Below are 20,939 nucleotides of genomic sequence, written 5' to 3'. Positions count from 1 at the left end.
CCCCCTAGAGCCCCTCCCTGCCACCAAGGAGCCTATTGGGGCAGCAGATCCTAATGCAGGCTTCCTCAACCTTGGCCGTCCAGATGTTTTTGGCCTACAACTCCCATGATCCTCAGCTAGATGGGAATTGTAGTCTCAAAACTTCTGGAGGGCCGAGATTGAGGAAGCCTGTCCTAATGTCATTCTTTCTTCTCCCCTTGTTCCTGATGTAGATCTTCCCCATAGCTGCCAAGTTTTCCCTTTTCTCGCGAGGAAGCCTATTCAGCATAAGGGAAAATCCCTTATAAAAAGGGGTAACTTGGCAGCTATGATCTTCCCTCACCCTTTCTTCCCTGGCATGGAGGTGGGGTTCTATTTTGGGGTTTGCCTCAGGTGCCACAATGTCTTGGGCTGGCCCTGTTAGTACTCCAAACATAATATTTTTATACAGCTTGTATTTTGAATGCTCGCAGCAGAGCCTGTGGAAATTAATTTGAGTTTTCAATGAAGACCTCTTGAAATAACAATACTGTACCTCTAATCCCCCTTCCAAAATATACTATAAATCTGATTTTAATTTTTTGTTAAGCTTCTTGAAATGGGTTATGCAAGAGGCTGGTGGTATTTGCATTGCACCATGGTCAGCTGCGTCTTCAGTAAAACGTTCTCTCTGCAGTAACTGTAGGTAAGGGGTCTGTGAAGTGCTCTTCCACGCTCATTTATTAACTTGTTTGTTGCCTTCTCCTTCATATTTCTTACATTTGCATCTTGTCCTTTTCGCTAAGGCAGGCAGAGCCATAGTCTGAATCTCAAAACAATCTTCTGGGGTCGGTTTGACTTGAGAGATGTCAAATTGTTTTCAGGCTACCCAGCATTGCTTCATGGCTGGGTGGAGATATGACCCCCCCCCTCTCCAGGACCTTGGGGAACATCAAATAAGACTAGTAAGTGGAGAACAAGAGAATTGGTTTTTTGGGGGGGTGGGGGGGGTAGCAGGGCAAAGCAATGCCAGTGTGATCTACTGGATAGAGGCTCGAGTGAAGGAGAGACAGTTTCAATCTCCACTCAGACACAAACCTCATGGGATAATCCAAGTCTCTCTCTCTTAGCCATGAGTAGGCAAACTAAGGTCCGCGGGCCGGATCAGGCCCAATTGCCTTCTGGATCCGGTCCACAGACAGTCTGGGAATCGCCACGTGGATCGCCAGTGTGTGTGTTCTTTCCCTCTTGCTCCCTCTCTTTTGCGGTGGCGGCAGCGCCTCCTCACTCCCTCCTCCTGGCTTCTCCCCGCCCTGCCTAGAGGAGGAAGGGGGCTGGGCTTTGTTGGTGCTAGCAGCATCAGCACTCAAGCAGCCACCATTTTAAGCAGCCCCTCTCCAGAGCCCTTTCACGCGCCACTGATCGTCCCGCCGCCGCCAGCCTCTGCCGCTTGCAAGACACAGGTAAGCAGCCACCGGGGCTCGTGATGCTCTTGCATCTCTCCCCCCCCAAATATAGTCCAGCCCCCCACAAGGTATGGGGGACAGTGGACTGGCCCCCTGCTGCAAAAGTTTGCTGACCCCTGCTCTTAGCTATCCTATCCCACATGGTTGTTGTAGGTAGTGCTGTTTTTCTATAAAAAGAGGTGCCAGAACTTGTCATGAATGCCTCCCTTGTTCTGCTATAATGGCAGTGACACCCACCTGAGAGGTGTCGGAACAGACTTCCTACAAGTTCCGGCTGGAAAAAAAGCCCTGGTTGTAGGAATAAAATGGTAGAAGAGAGAACCTCTGAGCTTCTTGGAATGACCAGTTTGAAAAGAAAGAATCAATCTAGTACTAAGGGGGCTAGGCTTGCGAGAGAAACTTTTTCAACCCATGTTCCACATTCCCTGATGGATAACCTTTGGGGGGTCTCATGCTAGTGGCAGTAGAGCCAATGGCATGTATGCACTTTGGTCACACCTGTCCATATGCAACCACACATGGAATAATAGAATCGTAGATTTTTGAAGGGGCCACAAGCGTCATTTAGTCCAACCCCTTGCAATGCAGGAATCTTTTGCCCAACAAGGGGCTCGAACCCACGGCCCTGCAATTAAGAGCCTCATGCTCTACCAACCGTGCTATCACACATCACATCCATCCCAGGTCCTCTGCATTATAGCAGCGGCACATAGCCCTCTTAAGGAGCTCAGAGCATAGCTGCCAAGTCTCCCACTGAAAAATGTGGGATCAGCAGTGGCACAGTACCGGAAGTCATTTCTACGCATGCCCAGACATGTGTAGAAGCAACTTCCGGTGCGGTGCCGCTCTGCCCAATTTCCGGTGCCCAGACATGGGCAGAGCGGCACCCGAAATGGAGCCTCCCTGGCAGGTAGGAAATCCAGGGGATTTCCGGGATTTTTTTCTATTAAGGATAACAGCGGGAAACGGATTAAAATCCGGGGGTTTCCCGTGAAAAACGGGAGACTTGGCAGCTATGGCTTAGAGCCTGCTTGTTTTGCCGTTCCCTTTTTCTCTTCCTGCAGTGACTAGACAGCAGAATGAGAGTTGGCCGGTGGGGGGCAGAGCCTCACATGAGGAGTTGCCATGGGCCCTATCATGACCCACTCTGTGGGCCTGATCTGGCTTTCAGCGCCTTGCACCTGGTCGAGGGAAATGCTCAAACGCAGAGCCCTGGTGGTTTGCCACATAGATTCAGTTGTGCACACAGCTTTCCTGCATTGCGGATGTGACTCAGAACTAGACCAGGCTTTTCCAATGGATAGGTGAATCCTAAATAGAAATAAGGTTTTACTCTTGGATCATTTTTGGAAACAGTTGCTGGAAACACCTGGCTTGTGTCCAGCCTTCACTATACCACCAGCTGGAACTTCCTTATTTCCTGTGCAGGCTCTCCTTTTTGCCACCTGCTGCCAATTTAACATCTCTCTGTGCTGGCAGCTTTCTTATGCCTTGTTTACTTTGCCTTAAAGAAAAAATAAATCAATAGGCAGGAGTTTTAAAGAGAAGTATCTCTAAACCAATTAAGCTCTTGAGGAAGAAAGCCACAATTCCCTCTAGGGTGCTCTGGAAGCATCGGATCTCACTTGTAGAGCGGAAAAGGGTTTTGTGTTGTTGTCGTCTTCGTTTTAATTTTGAATAGGGACCACAGTTCAGGGGCAGAGGGCATATGCAGAAGGTCCTGGGTGCAGATGCTGGCATCTCCTGTTATAAAAGGATCTCGGGTATCAGTGCTGGGAAAGACCTGAGACTTTAGTGAGTGGCTGCCAGTCAGAACAGACGGTACTGAGCGAGATAAACCTATGGTAAGACTCTCGGTAAGGCATTGCTATTAATTGGTGGTGGTGGTGGTGGTGGTTAGACTTGATAGCTGCCAATTAAACTGATGGCTCCAAGCGCCTTGCAACATATCTATCTATAGCCCTGTAGACACGCTATAATATTGACACATCAATGCAATTCATAAAAAAAATGTGTGCAGCCCTGACAACATTTCACGTTGGTGTATCTGAAGAAGTGTGCATGCACACGAAAGCTCATACCAATAACAAACTTAGTTGGTCTCTAAGGTGCTACTGGAAGGAGTTTTTTTATTTTGTTTCGACTACAGCAGACCAACATGGCTACCCACCTGTAACTAGAACATTTCACGTGTGAAAGTCAGGTCCTTGGGCTTTTCGCCCTTGGGTCAAGCATCTTTGCCTGAGCCACCCTGTGTTGCGGACAACAGGTTGCGTGGCACAGGTCTTGGTAACCTTTCGGACTGCAGAGTTGAAGAGACACACGCTGGCCAGGGAAATTGAGGCTGGTGGGTTGTGCATGTCTGCATCTGCATTATGGCAGGGAGGCTCACTTGCCCAAATCAGATGATACTGCTGGGATTATATAACTTCAAGAATTGCTGCATAAACTTCCTTGTTTCCTCTTTCCCTCCCCTTTCCCTTTTGAATTGTTTCTATGAGATGGTAAACCTTTGTTGTTCATCTCTGTTCAGTGCTTGGTATTTTTTTATTTTTTGATGCTTTATAAGTTGCTATTGTTAATAATAATAAATAATAGCCACTTTTCTGCTTTGTCTGTTTTTACCATGGATGTTACTTCAATGACATCATCATCATCATTATTATTATTATTATTATTATTATTATTATTATTATTACAGTGGCACCTTGGTTTAATAACAGCTTAGTTTATGAACAACTTGGATTAAGAATGCTGCAAACCCGGAAGTAGGTGTTTTGGTTTGTGAATTTTGCCTTGGAATAAGAACATGCTTCGCTTCTTGTTGAGTGTGTTCCATTTGTAAATTGAGTCCCCCGCTGCTATGGGAAAGCATGCCTTGGTTTAAGAACGCTTTGGTTTAAGAATGGACTTCTGGAACGGATAAAGTTTGTAAACCAAGGTAAAAAGGTAAAGGTAAAGGGACCCCTGACCATTAAGTCCAGTCATGGACGACTCTGGGGTTGCGGTGCTCACCTCGCTTTACAGGCCGAGGGAGCCGGCATTTGTCCGCAGACAGTTTTCCTGGGTCATGTGGCCAGCATGGCTAAGCCACTTGTGGCACAACGGAACACCGACACCAGAGCAGTGCACGGAAATGCCATTTACCTTCCCACTGGAACGGTACCTATTTATCTACTTGCACTTTTTGGTGTCCTTTTGAACTGCTAGGTTGGCAGGAGCTGGGACCGAGCAACGGGAGCTCACCCCATTGCGGAGATGCAAACCACCGACCTTCTGATCAGCAAGCCCAAGAGGCTCAGTGGTTTAGAACACAGCGCCACCCCACTGTATTATTATTTTATTAAGGACTTTCACCCTGGGAAAATCACTTCAGTGCTGCAAACACAATGGTTTGACTTCACCCCTGGAGGCACACTCTGTTGTCTCGAGAGAGACACTGCTGCCAACATCAGCATTATTATTGTACGGTATATTTGTTTATACTTTCGTCTTTTCCCTCTGGCAGGGACTCAAGGTGGCTTGCAGATAAAAATAAGGACAGCCAAAATGGTATTTATGCTGTGAAGCCGTCTGATTCCCTCCCCCTCTTTTATAATCATAGTAAGAGTAATGCTATCTTTTTGGATTGAACGCAGTGTTTATTTGCCTGCACCTGCAGAAGTCTTGGGCTCATGGAAAGGAAATCGGAAGGATCGCCTTTCGCTTTTGAACTAATCAGTGTTTCTCATTTCATCTGAACGGTGATTAATTTAAAGAAGCCATGATCAAATTGTGATTTGTGTTCCTTGGTTTTTCTCTAACCATAATTGAAACTAACCAGAGTTCTCCAGACTTTTAGATGTAAAGGAGGATCTCAGGATAGTTTTGAACATGGTAACTGGTGCTTCCCCTCTCCTTGTAGCCATTCTGGAGTGGGCAGGGCACAAGTTTGAGGCTCGTTTTTGTCTTGCTAAACCATAATTTGGTGTTGCATCTGAACAAGTTGACTGGTGTTCATTCTCTGTGGAACAAAGAAAGCCAAATCAGATACAGTGGTACCTCGGTTTATGAACACAATTGGTTCATAAACTGAAGCGAACTTTCCCATTTAAAGTAATGGAAAGTGGATTAATCTGTTCCAGACGGTCCGCGGAGTACTTAAACTGAAGCGTTCATAAACTGAAGCAAACTTTCCCATTGAAAGTAATGGAAAGTGAATTAATCCGTTGCAGACGGTCCACGGAGTACTTAAACTGAAGCGTTCATAAACTGAAGCGAACTTTACCATTGAAAGTAATGTAAAGTGGATTAATCCGTTCCAGACGGGTCCACAGAGTACTCAACCTGAAGTGTACTTAACCCGAAGCATGGGTGTAATTGGTTCCAGAAGTCTGTTCATAAACTGAAGCGAACTTTCCCATTGAAAGTAATGGAAAGTGGATTAATCCGTTCCAGATGGGTCGGCGGCGTTCGTAAACCGAAAATTCATAAACCAAGGTGTTCGTAAACCGAGGTTCCACTGTATTTGGTCCATCTAGCTCAATGTTGTTCACAATGGCCAGCAGCCATTTTTTCTTTTTGCATCACTTGGGGTAGGAGTCCTTCCCAACCCTTTCTGGAGATTAAATTTGAGATGTTTTCATGCAAGACTCTGTCAGTTTAGCTCAATATGGTCTACACTGACTGGCAGCAGCACCTCAGATGGGCTTCTTTCTTTGCCCTACAGTATCTGGAGATGGAAGGGATTAACGCTGGGGTTGTTTGCATGCAGAGAGCATGTTCTCTACCACTCAGCTTGCAGCGCTCACAGTAGCAACCAAGGCATATTTGGTATAATCCATTCCTTTGAAAACTGTGATTGGCGTCTCAGGTTGGGGTGGGCAGTAATCAAGGTGAGAGTTTCTGTGCTCTGCAAAGCCTGAGAAATGTGATACAAGCAAGATTCATTCCAACGTCACCTTCCCATGCCAACACAATATATCCAGAAGGGCACCAGTGGATTGATAGCTTTGTAATTGCTGACATTTTTCCCCTGCTTGGTTGAGCATCATTCTCTGTTTCGTTCTCCAGCTACCAATTTCCTTGGCTGTGGCACATTTGTCACTGTAGGAAGTAAAGAGCAAACAGAAAGAAAACAGGCAAAGTGCTGCCCACTAAATTATTTCCGAATTTGCCCAATAAGCAGCAAAAGTGGCAGGTTCCTTTTAAAAAAAGCAATATGCGGTACTATAATGCAGCCAATTTGAGAAACACTGCAATTAAGTTGGGTGTTGTTGCTTTTCAAAGCTATTGTTGGCATCCATCTGTTTCAAGAGACAATGGAGTGCACCTGGGGGGGGGGTGAAGTCAAACGACTGCGTTAGCACCTCAGAAGTCACCTCCCTGGGGCAAAAATGTGAATGGAGATTCTGGACTGGCCAGAAAATAAGACCCCTCTCTCAGTCGGCCGCACTGATGTGCTCCAAAGGAAAGCAGAGCAATACATTTGGCACCAGCTTCGCTGCAGGAGATGCTGGAAGGAGGCGTACAAGGGACTCCATTCCGGATTTGTGTAGGGTTTACTCCTTAGCCTTTTCTTCTCCTGAGGATATCCCACAAGGTAGTGGAGGTTTAGGATCAGAGTTTTCATTCTCCTAGAATTTCATTCCCAGGTGGATAAGCCACATCTGCCCCTCACTGAGGTTTTCAGACTTATTGGCTACCCTCACCCGGTTTACCCAGCAAGTCAAAACCATTCCTGAGGTTTGGCTGCTGTCACAGGCTGACGGCTTCTAGGAGCCACAGGTGAGAGCTGGGTGTAGGGTGGGAACCAGAGGTGGACTAACTGCCCCAGAAGGATCACAGCGTGTTCCCCACCAGAGGTACTATCCTTGCCGTAATACTCCATACATCGCACTATATTATTTTACCTTCAAGGCTGCCAGAATACCCTCTAGAGCAGGAGCTCTCAAACTCCCCTCCCCACCATGGACCCCTTGAAAATTGCTGATGGTCTTGGCAAACCACTTAATAATTAATTAATTAATTAATTAATTAATTGTATTTTCATTGCTTCTTTTATTTCTTGTACAGTGGAACCTTGGTTTTCAAACGTAATCCGTTCTAGAAGACTGTTCGACTTCCGAAACGTTCGAAAACTGAGGAGCAATGGGCGGCTGGCAAAATCCTTTGAGAAAAAAGAAAAACACGCAGCGGAAGCCATTCAGCTTCCGGGGCACGTTCAATGACGGAAGCAATTACTTCCAGGTTTTCGGCGTTCGGCTTCCAAACCATTCGGCTTCCGAGACGCTCAAAAACCAAGGTTCCACTGTATCATATTACAATCTGCATCCATTAAGATTCAAACTGCAATGCAACGAAGTACAATATAGAAAGTTAAAGAAGCGGCAAAATACAATTGAAGATAAATATTAATATTTACTGCGGACATCCTGCAATACCTTCTGAATGAAGCTGGTAGTCCACAGACCACAATTTGGGAACCTCCCGCTTGTTGAGAGGTCACAACTCGGCATGCAATAGAGAGAAAAGCAGCCTATGAAAAGAAAGACTGACTGGACAGATTCTGAAATCTACATGGCAGTGTTGGGGACAAAGTCAGGTGGCTGCTTCCCAGGTGTGCATTTGCTCTCTTTTTTTTAGTGTCTGAGAGATCCATTGACCCTGCAGTCAATCCACCAGGAGGTTCTCCTGTGCAAGTCCCACTGAAACAAAGGGGAGCAGCGTCTTTCCAGATAGGTTTGTGTAAGTGAGCTTCCCAGGAACCTGGAATAATGCCTGTGCAAGTGGGTGAGGGGGTGCCCTTTTGATTTCTCCCCCACGCACCAAAACGTTTTGGATCAGCCCTGCTAGGTGGAGCTGGCTTCCGATTCGGTTGTGTGCGCACCACACATTTAATGCAGACAACTCAAAAAGGATCCTGGGAACTGTCCTATGGCTCTGTGCTTTATATGTGCTTGAAATGTAGGGTCTGTACACAGCCTTTTGGGAAGGCAGAGAGCAGAGCAGTAAAAGAATATGGAAGGAAACAGCTGAAGCATGGGCAGACCCAGGAACAAAACTGGGGAGGGGGGCAGGCAAGCCACGGGGCTGATTGGCTGACTGGTGACGTGTCCTGAATCCCCCCAGGAGGCGTGGTCAACGTCCATGCCCCCCCCCCGGAGGGGAGGGGATGGTCACCCCGAGAGAGAGAGACCGAGAGAGAGGCGGAGAGGAGCCTGGCGAAGGTGGCAGGAAGGAGGAAACGTGCGTGCGTGCGCCATACCTGCCAAGTTGCTGTCAGAGAAATAAGGGACCGGGCCGAAAATAGCAGACCGGAAGTAGCGCTGTCGTCATTTTGGAACTGGGCGGAGCATGCTCAAAAGTGACTTTTGATGCTGCTTTGTCCAGTTCCAAAATGGCCGCCATGCCAGAAGTCGCACTGAAGCCATTTTGGAACTGGGCAGAGCAGCATCAAAAGTCGCTTCTGAGCATGCTCCGCCCAGTTCCAAAATGGTTGTCGCACCAGAATAAACCGGGGGAAAAAAAAATCCGTTTTTTCTGCTAGGAACAGCTGGGAAAACGGGAGACTTGGCAGCTATGGCGTGTGCGTGTGCTCTCCCTCACACACAACATAACTCAAGCGCTTTCTCTCCCGCCCTTGCCGCCACTCCTCAGACTCACCGCGCTCCGGTCCCGCTGCAAACACCAAATTGCGACCACCGATTGCCGCCGAACTTGCCCGCAAGTACAAGGGCAAAGAGGGCGAGAGGAGCCGCTGCAGCAGGCTCCTCTAGCTAGCCTCTTCCTCCTCAGCGCGGAGCGGTCGCTCCGGAGCCCGATCCTGTGGCGGAGGCGACCGTGGTGAAGAGCGCGCGTACACACACACACCTCCCCGCCAAAGCAGCTCAGGAGCCAGGTGGGAGGGGAAAGAGGCGGGAACGCATGCCACCTCCTCGCGCAATTGGCTGGCTATGATGTCCACGCCCCCTGGAGGGGAGGCAGCGGTCACGCGGTTCTCCGCAACCACTTTTCCCCGCCGGCCACTTTTTGCCCTGAAAAAAAGAGAGCTGTAATTTATATCTTTCCCCCTTCCTTTTTAGCTTTGGGGGGGCAGCTGCCCCCTGCCCCCTCCGGTACGCCCATGAGCTGAGGTAATGGGACCTTGAGGTGTAGCCTTACTCCAAGTCAGACCACTGGTTTGTCTTGCTCAGTATTGTGTATCTCAGTCTTCCCCAGTTCGATACCTTCCAGATGTTTTGGGCTATTCCTCCCATCAACCCTGAGCACTGCCCATTCTGGTGGCATCTAGAGTACAACAACATATGGAGGGTGTAAGGGGGAGGGATTACAGAGAACCCCCCCCATCAGAAGCAGCCCGTCTCCAAGCAGTCATGAGAGCGAGGGGACTGAAGGGGTGAGTCAGGAAACGGAGAAGGAGTGCCAGGGCTCTGGCAGCACGGGAGAGCCCCTGCTCCGTAGGCAGGAAGAGGGAGAGGCGGAAAGAGTGGACAGGAATAGGGCAGATAGAAGACCCGTACCTCCGATGCCGGAACTGAGGAAGAGAAGGAAAGGGAGGCGCTTCTCAGTTCCGAGGCTTTTATGCTGGTCGAGAACGCGGAAGAATTTAGTGCAGGAATCTGACTCGAGCAGGTAGACATGAAATGAGCAATCAGTTACACTGTAAATAATGTGCACCAATAAAAACGTCTGAAAGACAAGCATGTGGACGGTTGTTACTCAAGAGTAGTCACAACAAACCCTGACAGAGGGCACCAGGTCTGTTTGACAGATGATTTCTGTCTAGGGATTCAAGCAACAGTCTTACCTAGTCCTACCTTGAGATGCTGAGGATTGAACTCAGGATCTCCCAAATTCAAAACCTGTCCTCTTCCTCACTGAGCTACAGGAGCTGAGTCTCGTGCATTGAACTAACTAGCAAAATATTTGCATATAGTCCTCTGATAATAGAATATTTAATATCAGCACCACCTGCAATGGTGGCAGTCTTTCAAGCATAGTTGTTGCTGCCTCCTTCTCCCCGCCCCCCCCTGCCCCCTTACAGGTAAAACAATCCTGTTGTTATTATTATTATCAAAGCAGTGTATCTTTATCGGCCTGTTTCATTAGGGCTGAATGGGTCCCAGAGATTGAGTTGCGGTCTTTATTCAGTTGATACAAAAGCAGGCAGTGGCAGGCCTATGAATAAATGAACAGGTTTGCCATCTCATGCCTAGCATGGAGATGGAAAGTGGCACAGGGCCACCTCTCAATATTATTAGAGGAGCTGATAAAAACTTGGCAGGCTCGTTCCAACTGAACTGGCATCGGGGGAAGGAATTTCACATGGCATTGGTGCCGGGGTGTTAAAGCACCAGAGAGAAGAAACAGAGCGGGTGTTTTTGCTAATAGACAAGATTTACAAATGTAGATATCAGGTGCTTGCCCCAGGGCCGGCTCTAAGGCAGGGCTGGGTGGCGCAGGGCGGCGCCGCGCACTGCGACCACCCGCCAGCTGTGGTGGGAAACGGGGGGGGGGCGCCAGAGCGATCTTCACACCACGGCGCCCGGGCGCCCGATATGCTTAAGACGGCCCTGGGTTGCCCTGTTCCTTTTGCTGATGAAAAGCCTACAAATGTACCCAAGTTTTCAAGGTTTTATAGCGGACTCTTAGTGCACTTTGGACTTATAAAATCAAATCCTGGGTGTCGTTTCTTGAAATATCAGTTTCGAGGTCATGGATAGGCAAACTAAGGCCTGGGGGCTGGATGCGGCCCAATCGCCTTCTAAATCTGGCCCGTGGGCGGTCCGGGAATCAGCGTGTTTCTACATGAGTAGAATGTGTCCTTTTGTTTAACATGCATCTCTGGGTTATTTGTGGGGCCTGCCTGGTGCTTTTACATGAGTAGAATGTGTCCTTTTATTTAACATGCATCTCTGGGTTATTTGTGGGGCCTGCCTGGTGCTTTTACATGAGTAGAATGTGTCCTTTTATTTAACATGCATCTCTGGGTTATTTGTGGTGCCTGCCTGGTGTTTTTACATGAGTAGAATGTGTCCTTTTATTTAACATGCATCTCTGGGTTATTTGTGGGGCCTGCCTGGTGTTTCTACATGAGTAGAATGTGTCCTTTTATTTAACATGCATCTCTGGGTTATTTGTGGGGCATAGAAATTCGTTCATTTTCCTTCCTTCTTCAAAATATAGTCCAGCCCCCCCATAAGGTATGAGGGACAGTGGACTGAAAACATTTGCTGACCCCTGTTCTAGGTGCTTGGGATGCAGCCAGCCCAGCAATTATTATTGCCATTTGCGCAGCTGCAAACCTTTAGCAAAGTCTGCCAGTTGAACTGATTAAGGGTTGGAGGGCTAGCAGCTTCAGTTCCACCCACTGACTTGTTTAACAGTGGCAAACTAGATACCTCTCCCTCCACGACAAATACCCACCCACAAGCACACACATCCTCCTCATAATGCCTACTTAAAGATAGGGTAGTAGGGATCTGCTGACCAAACTAAGTCTCCCAGAGCAAAATATACACCAGGAAGCTTAGTTTGATCAGAATCGAGTACAGTGGTACCTCTACTTACGAATAACTCTACTTACGAATGTTTCTACTTACGAGCGGAGCTCCGTCCGCCATCTTGGATGTGGTTCAGATAGGATTTTTTTCTACTTACGAATTTTTAGATAGGGTTGCTTCGACTTACGATTTTTTCCTCCCAATGCATTCCTATGGGATTCGACTTACAAATTTTTTCGACGTACGAATATGCGTTCGGAACGCATTTAATTCGTAAGTAGAGGTACCACTGTACACACTTTCAGAGTCAATGCTAAATATGTTGCTTTGGGCAAATGAGCCACCACAGCTGCTAGAGGTCTGTTAAAATTTGTGTCCCAGGCTTTTTAGACTTGCCTAGTCATGTACTAGACATGCTGGAGGAGACTCTTGAGAGTCCCATGGACTGCAAAAAGATCAAACCTATCCATTCTGAAGGAAATCAGCCCTGAGTGCTCACTGGAAGGACAGATCGTGAAGCTGAGGCTCCAATATTTTGGCCACCTCATGAGAAGAGAGGACTCCCTGAAAAAGACCCTGATGTTGGGAAAGATGGAGGGCACAAGGAGAAGGGGACGGCAGAGGATGAGATGGTTGGACAGTGTTCTCGAAGCTACCAACATGAGTTTGACCAAACTGCGGGAGGCAGTGCAAGACAGGAGTGCCTGGCGTGCTTTGGTCCATGGGGTCACGAAGAGTCGGACACGACTAAACGACTAAACAACAACAACAGTAGGGATCTGCTGACCAAACTAAGTCTCCCAGAGCAAAATATACACCAGGAAGCTTAGTTTGATCAAAATCGAGTACACACTTACAGAGTCAATGCTAAATATGTTGCTTTGGGCAAATGAGCCACCACAGCTGCTAGAGGTCTGTTAAAATTTGTGTCCCAGGCTTTTTAGACTTGTCTAGTAGTCATGTACTATCTGAAACCAGCTCACCTTCCCCACTACAAAGTATGGTTCTGAGTATCACCAAGGAGGTTGCTCTGTGCCAGAAGCCAAATGGGTAGGCCCCCTTCCCCCCTCCCCCACCTGGCTGGTAGTGAGAAAGACAAAAGCCAGGGCAATGTTGTGTGATGGAGCTGGAAGCAGGCAGCAGCTAGAAAGACAAAACCATGCTTGATTTCTGTTTGAATCTACGGCTGTGACTATGAGAGAACAAAGACCTCCTGGGTGCTAATGCTGTGAGCCCCTCCATCTTAGGCTTAGGTTGTCTATATGTGTAAATAAGCCACACACCGTGAAGACACCACAGTCTCTGTTGTGCCCCATTCTGAGGAAGCTGGGCCCCTGGGATCTTGCTTGGAAATTGGGGTGGCATGCAACCAAATTTAAAATGATCTGCAATGCAAAGAAAAATGCAAGCCAACATGGGTCACACTGTGCACATTGTGCCATCTCACGCACAGTCATACATGGCCAGTAGCATGCTATATTTGACTTGGTGGGTCACGCAGGTTGCGGGTCACTGAGCTGATCAACAGAATCTCTGTGTGCTTTCAAACCTGGTGTGTAATCCTTGCCGACTGAAGAGCGGAGTCTCTCTCCTCTCGCATTACTTAACAATATTGTGTCTTACTTAGTTTGCTAATTAAAAAGCTTGCCTCGGGTCTTGTACTGAAGACCTCCTATATTGTATGAGATAATTATGTTGCACGCTTTTTTGTGTTGTACACCAGATTTTAATTATTTGGGGATGCCTTGCAAATAGCCACATAAATCCTGAATCAACACTCCCTTTGCAAAGAAAGGTTTCTGAAACGTATGAGAACTCCCATTGAAAAACAGGCAACGTTGGAAACACACACGTACTTAAGATCTGTTCATCAACAATTATTTACAGTACATTCACCAGAAACATAGGAAGCTGCTTTAGACCAGACCAATCTGTTTGTCCATTTACCCCATCAGTATTGTTTACTCTGATTGGCAAACATGGCTCTCCATGGTCTTTAGTGTCCACATCTTTTCCATTACCTGCTCTCTGATTTTAAGAAAGACATCGACAAAGGGCAGGTCCACACAAGGGCATGACCCCAATTTCCATTCACAGTTTAATCCCCAGTTTCCCAAACCAAACAGCCATTTGATATTGCTTCTCTCTCTCTTTTTATTCTGCACATACAGAGAATTACACCTTATACAAGCAACACATTATAAACAGGAAAAGGGAAAAAAAGAGAGATACTAAGTCAACACAACCTTCTTCCAATAAGGAATAATAATAATAAATACATTAATAAGAATACATTCACTTCCTTGTTTAGCTTCTGTTCTAGTTACATTGTGTTGCTATTCTGTAAGAATCTATTATATCTTTTTCTCTCGCATATGTTATTTTATTTCTTAAATACTATCTATCCCTCCCCTCCTCCCCATTGCTTCCCTGCACTCGTGTGAGATCTTACCGTCACTAAATTGTTTCTAGTTGCTTTAGTACAATAAACTGGCATGAGAGCTTATTTCTATAATGTCTAGTAAATTGTGATTGCTTCTCTAGGTCCCAAGAGACCCAAACTGCTCCATGTTTGAGCATTCAGAGTTCCAGATATTCCTGGAACTTTTTGCAATAAGGAAAGCATTGGGGACAGTTTGGGGAAACCATTGCTTGATATGAAATTGTATAGCCTCTCAAACAAATCAGAACAAATGCTCAATAAACAGCCAACCTGGTATAACTTCCCCCACAAACTGGAGGGATGCTCCAAGTCATTAACAGGTCAATTGGATACGGCCATATTTCATGTTTGCAGTGGGCAGGGTTTTTTGTTTTTGTTTTACTAATGCACATGAGCAAACATGCACATTGCTAAAAACACAGCACAGAAAGAAGTGTGTGCGTGTGTGTGTGTGTGTGTGTGTGCGTGCGCGTGTGAGCACACACACACACACACACACACACGGGGAGAGAGATACATAAGGGAACTAGAGAGCTATGGAACACAAAGCATTCTGAAATCCTAAACACAGTGATTCAGAAACAAGCCCCTTAGGTTGCACATACTTCAGAAGTAAGATTGGATTCAGAACTTGAAAATTTGGGAAGAATGTATGAGGATCATTTGTCAAGTGTCTAGCAATGGGGCTTATTTTTGCTGCTGTTTGTATTTGGACAGACATGTGGTATTTAAAAGCATTCTGTAAGCTATGCTATCAAAAGCAAACAGCCCCATGAAAAGATAATCTAGTGTACTGCTTATTATATTTCCGCCCCCCTCAGAAAATTGGAAGATTTGAACTCTTATATTTCCTGCTGTTCTACTCTTTCCTCCTCACAGTTTGGAAATGAGCTACCGTACTTACAACCTGCAGTGCCACAGAAAACATTTGGTCGGATCCATATTTTAGAAGAGAAGAACCAGGCTTTTCGGTCTAATGTCACCACACTAACCCAAGAGAATCATCGGTGCAGCTTCTCAGTAAGTCATCAGTTTTTAAATTCTCTTTTCTGGTTTTTGGATTTTCTTGGCTTGCTTGGAGGCAAATGTAATTTAGCAGTTCAAGTGTAACTGTCTGAACTCTTTCTCGAGTTCCTTTTATGGCTTTCTCCCCGCCCCCACCTCCCCAGACATGTATTGCTATGTACAACACTTTGATTCCTTGTTTTTTCTACTAGAGGGCAATATGAAATGGAACATTTCATAGCTGTAATATTGCTTTATTGTGTGAAAGGGCAGCTCATACTCTGAACTGCAGTGATTAATCTTGTTTCTGATTTTAAACAATCTTTTGCTAAGCTCCAGTATTACATTTGGATTGGGGGTATCGTTCAAATCACTGTAGCAGGGATGATGACGTTTTCAAGCTGATGTCTCTGTTTGCCACTCAAGCAATGCTCTGTGAAATATGAAGGTTTGCAAATCTGGCTGTTTTGATGGAACCATGCACAATGTTTGTCAACAAAATTACAAGCCAATGTGCCTAAGCACATAGGTGCAGAAGACGACTTGGCACAGCTCTTTCCCCGTGGACCGTTTGCCCCGTGCTGAACCTGTTGTGTTTTACTTTAGTATTTTATATCCTGCCTTATATCCCAAAGTGAGTTGGCATCTTCTTAAACTCATTCATGAAACAGTCGTGCAATACTACATGGAAACATCAGAAAGCAGCACAATATCTCTCTCACAGTGCATTCCTTGGGTGAACAAAACCATTTTAGCTTATCTGAAAACTGTGGTTGCCAGCTAGGCTTTTCTAGGGAAAGGAGCTTCATGAGCCAGGCACTTCCCAACCGCAGGACCAGAGGACTCTTATCAGAATGCTGCAGTGCAATTGCTGACAGGAGTGAGGCTTTGTCAGCATGTAAAGCCTGTGCTCAGAGGTCTGCACTGGTTGGCAATCGGCTACCAGGCCATTTTCTAGGTGTTACTCTTAGAATATAAAGCCCTTAATAAGTTGGGACCAGTCCCCTTGTGAGATCCCCTTACCCTGTATGTACCCACTCAACTGCTTTGATTGACAAAACTGGCACCACTACAGGTGTTACATAATATCCGCACCACATCTGTAAGAACTCGATCGTTTAGTATGGCAGCACCTGAACTTTGGAACTCCCTGCATATTGATATCAGGCAAGCATCTTCACTGTATTCTTATTTAGATATTCTCACTTAGACAAGCCTACCTAGATGTTTAGAAAGTTTGCATGAATCTTAATTTGTTTTAGCCTATTCTATTATGGTTTAAACTTTCTGTACGTTTTAACTTATGGTTGTTAGTGATAATTTTACTGTTTTATCTTCCATCGTTCCCCCCGATGGGACTCAAAGTGGCTTACAAATTAAAATGAGAACCTCTAAAAACAGAAAAAAAATCATTTGAAAACAATTAAACGTTGATAGAATTAGATCGATCGATCGAATCTACTAAAACCATACAAATAAGTACAATAGAAACAGCATAACACAAACCCTTTCATTAAAAGCTGTCAGTTCCCCCAAAGCCTGTTGGAACAAGAAGGTCTTCACTAGCCAGCAGATGGACAACAAGGAGGGAGACAGTCTAGCTTCTCCAGGGAGGGAGTCCCAAAGTCTGGGAGCAGCCACCGAGAAGGCCCTCTCCTGTGCCCTCACCAGGCATGCCTATGTGGGTGGTGGGACCAAGAGAAGGGCCTCCCCAGAATATCTCAGAACGTGGGCAGCTTCATAATAGTCCCCAGCAACAGTTGGAAGGCTGCAGACCCCCCCCCATTCCCAGTGCATAGGCATGAGGCTTGCTCCTTCTTCTACCAGTCAGGTAGAGTAGTGCACCCAGCTGCAAAGGGTGCTGCCATGTGGGTGCTAAGCACTCCTCTTTCCCCCTGCCCACTTCTTTCCATGTAGAAGATAAAGCTGAATGAATGCATATTAAACAAGCTAACAAGCCAGTCTTGAAAACAAAACCAGCAGTTTCCCAAGCTGCAGATGCAGCTCCTTTCTCTCTCCACCCCCCCCATCAACTTTTGCATTTTCTCTGCGCAAAGCACTATTGCTGCTCCTGCTCCCCCCCCTTTAAGAACCTTGGCAAATAACACACTTGGCTTGATGTCTGAAGAGAAGAATGCGATTAAGGTGTGTGGGGGGGAATTATATTGCAGCTCCAAACCCCAACTGAACGAGTTGACTTAGCAGAAATTTTGCATGGTCAATTTTCCAGCCATGAATACAGCCCAAATGCCTAGGGAATTAGGCTTGCCACGCTCGATAATAACCCTTAAAACCTGCCACTTGCCAGAGATAACGGAGGCCTGTGATCTTGCAGTTCAGAGTAGTGCGTCAGTGGGGCTGCTTAGCTACACAAGGCTAATGGCAGGTTGGGAGAGACCAAATAATGACACGGGGACCAGGCAAGAAGCTCACGCCCAGTCTCTCGCAGGGAAGCTTTCCTTTTTCGACAGGCCAGCGGAGGAAACTGGAGCGGAAGCCTGTGGACTGCAGATTAATGATGTAGGTTTCTTGGATAAATCTGAAAGTGTGCTGCTGCAGGCAGGGTTTGTTGTCAAATTTATGAGGACAGCAACTTCCTATTATGCAAAGATGGGTAAGTTGTGCCTCTTCAGATATTGCCGGACTCCAACCCCCATCGGCCCCAGCCAGTTTAGCTGGCCTGTGGTCAGGGATAAGGGGAGTTGTAGTCTAGCAACACCTGGACAGCCACAGGATCCCCACTCTTGCTATTTAATTCGTTGAAGAAGAAGCCACTTTCCACATCAGGCTTCACAGATGAAAGTGGGGGCTCTTCCTCACATGTGCATGATGTGGGATTGATTGGCGCCCCGTTCTCTACCTGCTGTGTGCTGTGTTAAGGCTGTCATCCTGCGTGCACTTTCTCTTAAGAGTATGCCCTACTGCAATGTAAACGTGCATAGGGCTGTGCCATGCGTAACTCAGCACACCTGGTAGATGAGAACCCAAAACGGGTCCCGGACCCAAGCTAGAGTAGGTCCCACCAGAGGGGCAAGCACTGTTTCCTTCTTAAGAAATCATTGTCTTCTATATGTATAAAGCCTGCCTATTTTGGGGGTGGGGCTGCCCCTGGTAGGGCAGTCACTTTGGGGGTGGAGTGAGGGTGTGAGCCAGCCCCCTTGTGACATGCTTCTGCGTTTTGTTGGTGGGTTTGCTGCCATCCTGGAAGCGTGCTGCCTGCTGCCCTGAGCAAAGGAGAAGCCCTTTCTCAGAGAGATGGTTTCATCCGCCACAGGGTTGGTGCTCAGCGGCAGCTCTTTCCGATATGACTTTATTAAACTGCATTAATCAACAACAAAACCGTTTATTGTGAGGACCATGCCTGTACACAAATATCAACACAACAATAAATAAAAATGTTAAAATTCATTACATACTATCCCAACAAAACCTTCATCCCACAAAACAGGAAGAGAAGGAAAACAAGCAACGAGTTAAACAGACGATGAAGGGGTCTTTACTTTATCATCCATAAATCTTTCCCTGGCTTTCGTGGCCTTCATCACAAAGACCGCTACCACATGGGTAATTCGTGGGTTACTCTATCTTCAGGATTGATTATAGAGCTGGGTATAATTTGCAGCATCGCGTCTCTAAAGCCCGAGTAAATGGGGCAATAGAGGAGGTAATGTACAAGATACTCTTTAATTTTGATGAAGCAAGGGCATAAACGGTGTTCTGCTGGGATTTTTGTAAATCTACTGGTCAGGTATGCAGTTGGCAATGTTTGAAACCGGGCCATAGTGAAAGCTCTCCGAAGGGTAGGATCAGTGATATCCACCAGGTAATTGGCACAGATTTTGACTGCTTTTACTTGGGGGAACCAGTAGGAAAACCCAGAATTTTTTTATCTTCGTGGTGTCTAAAAAGGCGTCTTTTTCAAAGATCCATTCCCAAACTTTATCAGGGCTCCACAGTTTGAGAGTATTAAACTCGGGTAGATTGTATCTGGATACGATATCTAATAGGTTTTGACGCCAAGCAGTATTATTTTGTAAAGATACAAAGGCTTGTTTAGCCAATAAGGTGTTTGAGGCATCTGCAAGGTTGATGGAAAAACGCAGAAATCTTAAGTGGGCCCTGGCAGACACAGAAGGTAATCCTACTTCCACTCTTAAGAAGGCTGCCGGAGTACCCTGAGGGAGGAACTGCATTAATCATTGGGATGAATTTGTTGGTGTTTCCTTTACTTATAAGTTATTGCGTTTGATAGCATGGCGATTGCAACATTTGCTGTTGTTTTTAATGCTTTTGTGTTTATTGTGAGCTGCTTTGAGCTCAACATTTGTTGTTCGAAAAGTGGAGTAGAAATATCAAATCCAAATCTATACCCTACATGTTCCTGCCTTGAGGAGTGCACAGTCTGAAACAGGAGTCAGCAACTTGTCCAGTCGCCCCCACAGGTGATGTCGGGCTACGGCATTGGCTGTGCAGAATAGGCCTGATGCATGTCACTGAAGGATACAGGCTTTTAGGCAGAGATGCGGAAAGAGAAGGTAAATAAGAAAGTTTGGGATATGAAGAGAAAGGAGAGAGAACTAACGAGAGAGGAGGAGGCAGACTGACAGAGAAATGTTTCATAGAATCATAGAATGGTAGAGTTGAAAGGGACCCTGAGGGTTTATTTAGAAAAAAGTTGAAAAGTGTGAGGGACAGGGGATATCGCGAAGTCCCTCCCCTCCTAAGTTCAAGCCAATCCCCGAGCACAGGGGGAAGCAGAGAGAGTTCCGATTCCAGTGGGGAAGCAGGAAGTCGTGTCCGAGGCTCAGGCAAGGTAGAGGAGCCAGGGTCCCAGGTGGGACAGGAAGGGGCGAATAAGGGCGGGAGACCCATCCCCCCAACTCCGGAATTACGCAGAAAGAGGAGGGGAAAGAGGATGGGTCTGCCAAAGCTTTTGTGTTGGAGAAAGACGCGCCAAAAGCCATTAGGAGGTTCTGAAACCGACTGACAACATCACTCCGTGTAAATAGCAATGACTTGAGCACTGTAAATACGCAGCACCAATAAAAGAATAAAATGCAGAGCTGCGTAGCGTCGTTACTCTGAAGTAGTCCACTCCGGCCACTGTGACAGCAACCTCCTAATCCTTTTTGGGCTACTTTGGAGTTGCCGGGATGAGCGTGTCAGAGGCGGAGAGATGGCGGCAGATCGCGGAGCAAGCCCAGCAAGAACTGCAACAGCTGTCGCTGCAGGCGCAGGGGGAATTGAAGGCAGCTAAAGAGGAGACTAAGAAGGTCCAGGACGACCGGCTACAACTTGCGGAACAGGTGAGAGCGCTTCAGGAAAAAGAGCAGCAATTAAGGGCGGTGGTGGTAGACCTCCAAAACAAGCTGGATGCAGAGAAAAACAAGGCGGGAGGGGCACCCCAAGTCCAAGTGCTGCCAGGAAGGAGAGCCGGGACCCTAGTAAGCAAGTTCAATGGAGACCCGAGGGAATTTCAGGGCTTTGAGACTGAGATTGTGTATGCTCTTGAGCTGCACCACGATGAGTTCCCTGATGATGAGCACAGGGTAGCGTTTATTGTGGAGCACCTTACCGGGGCAG

At 46.7% G+C, this 20,939-nt stretch overlaps 1 protein-coding gene across 5 annotated transcripts in view; it reads left to right on the top strand.

The window, feature by feature from the left end:
- RIMBP2 (RIMS binding protein 2) overlaps positions 1–20,939 on the top strand; it is a 283,562-nt gene that overhangs the window by 84,543 nt on the left and 178,080 nt on the right. For all 5 annotated transcript variants that reach the window (XM_035097548.2, XM_035097547.2, XM_035097540.2 and 2 more), the window contains exon 4: positions 15,231–15,371. In XM_035097548.2, coding sequence (XP_034953439.2) covers positions 15,231–15,371 — 141 coding nt within the window. The remainder of the gene's footprint in view (positions 1–15,230; positions 15,372–20,939) is intronic.

The sequence above is a fragment of the Zootoca vivipara genome, chromosome 17 (assembly GCF_963506605.1).
Source record: "Zootoca vivipara chromosome 17, rZooViv1.1, whole genome shotgun sequence".
Taxonomy (NCBI): domain Eukaryota; kingdom Metazoa; phylum Chordata; class Lepidosauria; order Squamata; family Lacertidae; genus Zootoca; species Zootoca vivipara.
This window is presented reverse-complemented; position numbering and strand designations above follow the sequence as displayed.